The sequence below is a fragment of the Colobus angolensis genome, unplaced genomic scaffold (assembly GCF_000951035.1).
Source record: "Colobus angolensis palliatus isolate OR3802 unplaced genomic scaffold, Cang.pa_1.0 Scaffold79, whole genome shotgun sequence".
In the NCBI taxonomy this organism is placed as follows: domain Eukaryota; kingdom Metazoa; phylum Chordata; class Mammalia; order Primates; family Cercopithecidae; genus Colobus; species Colobus angolensis.
In genome coordinates this window covers 4,999,634-5,004,880 of record NW_012121709.1, presented here as the reverse complement: position 1 = coordinate 5,004,880, position 5,247 = coordinate 4,999,634, and the positions used below count along the sequence as shown (strand labels likewise).

Genomic DNA, 5,247 nt, shown 5'->3' with positions numbered 1-5,247 from the left:
TTTTTTTTTTTCTGAGACAGGGTTTCACTCTGTTGCCCAGGCTGGAATGCAGTGGTGCAATCATAGCTCACTGCAACCTCCGCCTCCTTGGCTCAAGCAATCCTCCCACCTCTGCCTCCTGAGTAACTAGGGCCACAGATGCATGCCACCATATTGGGTTAGTTTTTATTTTTTGTAGAGATGGGGTCTCCCTATGTTGCCCAGGCTGGTCTCAAACTTCTGGGCTCAAGCGATCCTCCCACCTTGGCTTCCCAAAGTGCTGAGACTATAGACCATGCACCACCATGCCTGGCTAGTTTAAAATTTTTTTTTGTAGAGACAGGATCTCCCCATGTCACCTAGGCTGGTCTCTAACTCCTGGACTCAGGCTATCCTCCCGCCTTGGTCTCCCAAAGTGTTGAGACTACAGGCGTGAGGCACTGCATGGCCCTTCCTTCATCTAAGTTTTATAAATGCATCCTGTCCTAAATCATCCAGGGCCAGATACCAAACTAAAGAGCACCTTGAGGCCGGGCATGGTGGCTTGTGCTTATCATCCCAGCGAGCGGAACCCTGGGCGGCCAAGGTGGGCAGGTCGCTTGAGACCAGCCTGGGAAACATAACAAAAACCTGTCTCTACAAATACAAAAATTAGCCGGGTATGGTGGTGCATGCCTTCAGTCCCAGCTACTTGGAAGGCTGAGGTAGGAGGGTAGGAGGATCACTTGAGCCTGAGAGGTCGAGGCTGCAGTGAGCCGAGATCATGCCACTGCACTCTAGCCTGGGCAACAGAGGAAGATCCTATCTCAAAAAAAAAAAAAAAAAAAAAGAGAGACCACCCTGATACCCCAGAGCCCACCAACATGATTCAAACTAGCCAGTCCTAAACTATTTCCCCTGACTTGTCTTTCTTCCCCCCAGAAAGCACAATAAAGGCTATGACCTATGCTTTTTCCTTGGTCCTTTCTGCCCCCTGAGTGATGCTGGTGCTTCCCCAGGTGGCCCTGCATGCAGCAGTATGCCCCTCCTCTTGAGAAATGGAAGAAATAAAAATCTCATCTTTCAATGTCATTAGCCTCTCCATGTTGTTTCTCAGAGATATGATCTCAATGTTTGTGTCCTCTGCAGATTCTTATGTGGAAAGCTTACCCGCACCAGCCACAGTGGTTCACACCTATAATCCCAGGGCTTTGCGAGGTCAAGGTAGGAGGATCGTTTGAGCCCAGGAGTTTGAGGCCAGTCTGGACAACTTAGTGAGACCCCATCTCTACCAAAAGAAATTTAAAAATTAGCTAGGTATGGTGGCACATGCCTGTAGTCCCAGCTACTCGGGAGGCTGAGGCAGGAGGATTGCTTGAGCCTAGGATTTGGAGGCTGTAATGAGCCATGATCAGCAGTGCACTCCAGCAGTACAGTAACAGATAACAGAGCAAGACCCTCTCTCAAAAAAGATATCTAACCTGCAATGTGATCGTACTAGAAGGTGGGCCTTTGCGAATGGGTAGGTGATGAGATGGGTTCTTCATGCATGGGATTAGTGCCCTTAAAAAGGAGACCCAGACAGATCCCCTTCCCTTCACCACATTAGGACATAGCAAGAGAATGGCCACCAGTGAACCAGAAAGTGGGCCTTTCGCAGACACTGAACATGCTGGAGCTTTCACCTTGGACTTCCTAGCCTCCAGCACTGTGAGAGATAAACATTTGTTGTTGAAACCACCCATTCTATGACATTTTTGTGATAGCAGCCTGTATGGACAAAGACATCTCCATAAATTAAAATCCACAGGTACATTCATTGATACAATGAGTCAGGTGGCTCACCTGTCACACAAGGCTTTGAAATTTAGCATAAAAGAAAGAGCAAGCTATTATGCATTGAATGTTTAGTATGAGGCCACCACTGCAACTCTAACAACTAACACTGAGTGGGAGGCATTGTTCAATCCAGTTTTGGGTTGCCCCTCACCGCCCGAAGCCCAGAGCCCTCAGATGGAACGGAACCAGGGATGCCTACCTTTCAGGTGGAATGTTATCCGTGTTGCTGCTGTGGCGTCTCTGCATCTTCCTTAACACCTAAAACCCAACACATGGGTGAGCCAGAGTCTCCCAACACTCCCACTGCCTGTCAGATTGCCAAGGTGATTGTAAACTGCAAACACGCACTAGTCATATCTTAGACCCCTAGTGCTCTCTGGCATTTTCCATCGTGTATTTCAATCTTTCATGCCATTCCATCCTCAACGTGACATTCTATCCCATGAGGAAAGCTATCACTGCATTTCACCGGAGGACGATGAGACTGGGAGGTGGAGGAAGTCCTCATGTGAGAGGGTAATGCAGTGAACTGTGCAGCCAAGAGGTGCCGGATGAAGTGAAGTGGGTAGCCGACTGGCAGGAGACATGGATTCTGGGTGGATGCTGCCCCTAACATGCGACCCTAGCCAAATCAGTAACCTCTCTGTGCGACCCTAGACTCATCAGTAACCTCTGTGTGACCCTAGACACATCGGTGACCTCTGTGTGACCCCAGACACATCGGTGACCTCTCTGTGACCCCAGACACATCGGTGACCTCTCTGTGACCCCAGACACATTGGTGACCTCTCTGTGACCCTAGACTCATCGGTAACCTCTGTGCGACCCCAGACACATCGGTAACCTCTCTGTGCGACCCTAGACTCATCGGTGACCTCTCTGTGACCCTAGACACATCGGTGACCTCTCTGTGTGACCCTAGACACATTGGTGACCTCTCTGTGGCTTCAGATCCCCATGTGTTACATGGGAGGGGTGGAGCGGACAAACCAAAGCTTCCTTCCAGCTCTCACATTTATTCAAGAAGTAGTAAAGAGGCAAATTCTCTGGGAGACATGTCACCTGATTCACTGCGAAGAGCCACATGGACTTCAGAACTCCATGTTGACGACACTGGAGGTAGGCATTTGGGACTCCTGAGGGGGATGTGGCCACTGGATCCCAGAGAGGACAGGCCGCCTCCCCCTCCTCTTCGTCTCCAGAGGGATGCAGAGTCAGGGGAGCTGGCCAGAGACTCCAAACCTGGATGGAACAGAACACTTGGATGAAGAGTCCCTGTGATACCTTGAATCTGCTAAGAAGCCTTAGGACATTGTTGGTAGCTATAAGCAGATAATTCCATCTGCTCAGTGTCTCTGGGTAGCCTCTCAGTGATCCCTCTTTGAAACTCCTTTTTTTTTTTTTTCTTTTTTTTTAAGACAGAGTCTTGCTCTGTCACCCAGGCTGGAGTGCAGTGGTGCGATCTTGGCTCACTGCAAACTCTGCCTCCCAGGTTCAAGTGCTTCTCCTGCCTCAGCCTACAGAGTGACTAAAATTACAGGCTTACAGGCATGTGACACCACGCCTGCCTAATTTTTGTATTTTCAGTAGAGATGGGGTTTCACCACATTGCCCAGGCTGGTCCCAAACTTCTGACCTCAAGGGATCTGCCTGCCTTGGCCTCCCAAAGTGCTGGGATTACAGGCGTGAGCCACCGTGCCCAGCCCTCTTTGAAACTCTTAATGTATTGTATTTCATCCTATTGTCAAACTAAGAGTCCTGATTGGGGAAGCCAGAAAATATGTTTTAAACCCTCCAATGGCTGTCCAGTGCAATCAGAATCAAACCCGAGCTCTGTCCACAGCCTACAGGTTCTTCCTGATGTAGCATCATCTGTTTCCAACTGCATTTCCTCCTATTCTCCCTTTTCCCACTCCTGTCCATCCACAGTGGCCCTTCTGTTCCTCTAATGTGTCAGCATGTCCCTGCCTCAGGGCCTTTGCACTTGCTGTGCCCTCCTCTTGGAATACTTTCTCCTCTAAATGTGGCAGGGCTTGGTCCTGCAAGGCAAATGTCACCTCTTTCCAGAGGCCTTCTCTTTTCATTCTCCTGAGCCCCCATAATGTTGATCTGTTTTATATTCTTCATACCACTTATTTGTTCATGTTTACTTATTTATTTATGATTTGTCCCCCCAGTAGAATATAAATGCCATTCATGAAAGCAGGGATCCTGTCTACTTGGTTTACCCCTCTGCCTCAGCATCTAGGACACTGTTTGGCACAGAGTAGCACTCAACAAATGCTTACTCAATGAATAAAGCATCCGTGGGGCTCCCCGATCCCCTTTTCTAGATCCCTTGCTCCCTGTCCCACCTTTCACCCTAGCAAGGCAACAAGGGCCACCTACTTCCCATGAATAGGTTTAGCCCCTGTGAATATCTTCTTGTCTCTGAAGGCAGAGCCAATACTGTAGATATGGGGTGTCTCTATCAGTCAGATGGTGTCTGACTATCAGTTCAGGGCACTATTATTGGCTGTTGAATGACTTCCTAATCCTGACCAGGCTTCTTGAGGGGGCAGCAATGGTGTCACTAGGGCCACTGATTAGAAACGACAAGCCAGTGAAGCCCCCTTTCTCTTTTGAAAATTTAGGTAACAAACCGGTCGGCAGCAGCATCTTCGTATATAAAGAAAAGGTCATTATATAAATATTTTTCAAGAATTTACAATCTCAACTTAATCTCCCTCTCGCCCCTCCCCCCATTATCCCACATTGCCAATCCTTGGGGGAAAATAAAATTCAGTATTCCAAAGTTCTCATCCACACATTTAACACCGCCTCCTAAATCGAATGCTCGAGCCTCTACTTTCGGATGCTTGTATTGGAAGAGGCTTCGGATTCTCTGTTGGAAGCAGGCCGTACATAATTCTGGAATACATTTTGCATGCGGGATACATCTGAATGAATGAAACGCCTTTTAACCCTCTGCTCCGTGTGTCCCTTTGAAGGACTGCACCTAGACTTTTCAATGCTTGCGATGGTTCAAGTTGAGCCCCCGGGGCCCGTTACAGGACTGCATCGAAATGCACTCAGCGGAGCATCGCCTGCATCACTTGGACTGGAAGCCGGCAGGTGCACTTCGGGCACAACGTCGCGAGCGCTTTTCATCCCTGCAACCAACACACAGCGCAAAACGCTCTGGGACTGCAAGGGCAGGAGACTACACAGACCATGCTGGGAGAAAAGAAAAAAAAATGCGTTCTCTTTTTACCTGCCCAGACAATTCAGCAATCACAGCCGCCTCATTCAGGTCCAGCCAAGCCAATCACCCGCGCAGCCCGGGCAGCACGTGACTTCCGACGCTTCCGGCCTCCTATTCGGTGGTTTCTCTTCATCGCCGGGTCCGGCGCTAGGACCCGTGCACGGCTACGCTCGTTGCACTCACGCGATTGCCAGCCCCCTTTTCCG

General features: G+C 49.3%; 1 protein-coding gene across 1 annotated transcript in view; it reads right to left on the bottom strand.

The window, feature by feature from the left end:
- The window catches only part of RNFT2 (ring finger protein, transmembrane 2), a 129,207-nt gene extending 124,077 nt beyond the window's left edge, over positions 1–5,130 (bottom strand). The window contains exons 1-3 of the mRNA XM_011928704.1: positions 5,051–5,130; positions 2,860–3,039; positions 1,997–2,055 (exon numbers count right to left, since the gene is read on the bottom strand). Of these exons, the coding sequence (XP_011784094.1) occupies positions 1,997–2,055; positions 2,860–2,883 (83 nt within the window). The 5' untranslated portion in view covers positions 2,884–3,039; positions 5,051–5,130. The remainder of the gene's footprint in view (positions 1–1,996; positions 2,056–2,859; positions 3,040–5,050) is intronic.
- Between the last annotated feature and the right edge of the window lie 117 nt (positions 5,131–5,247).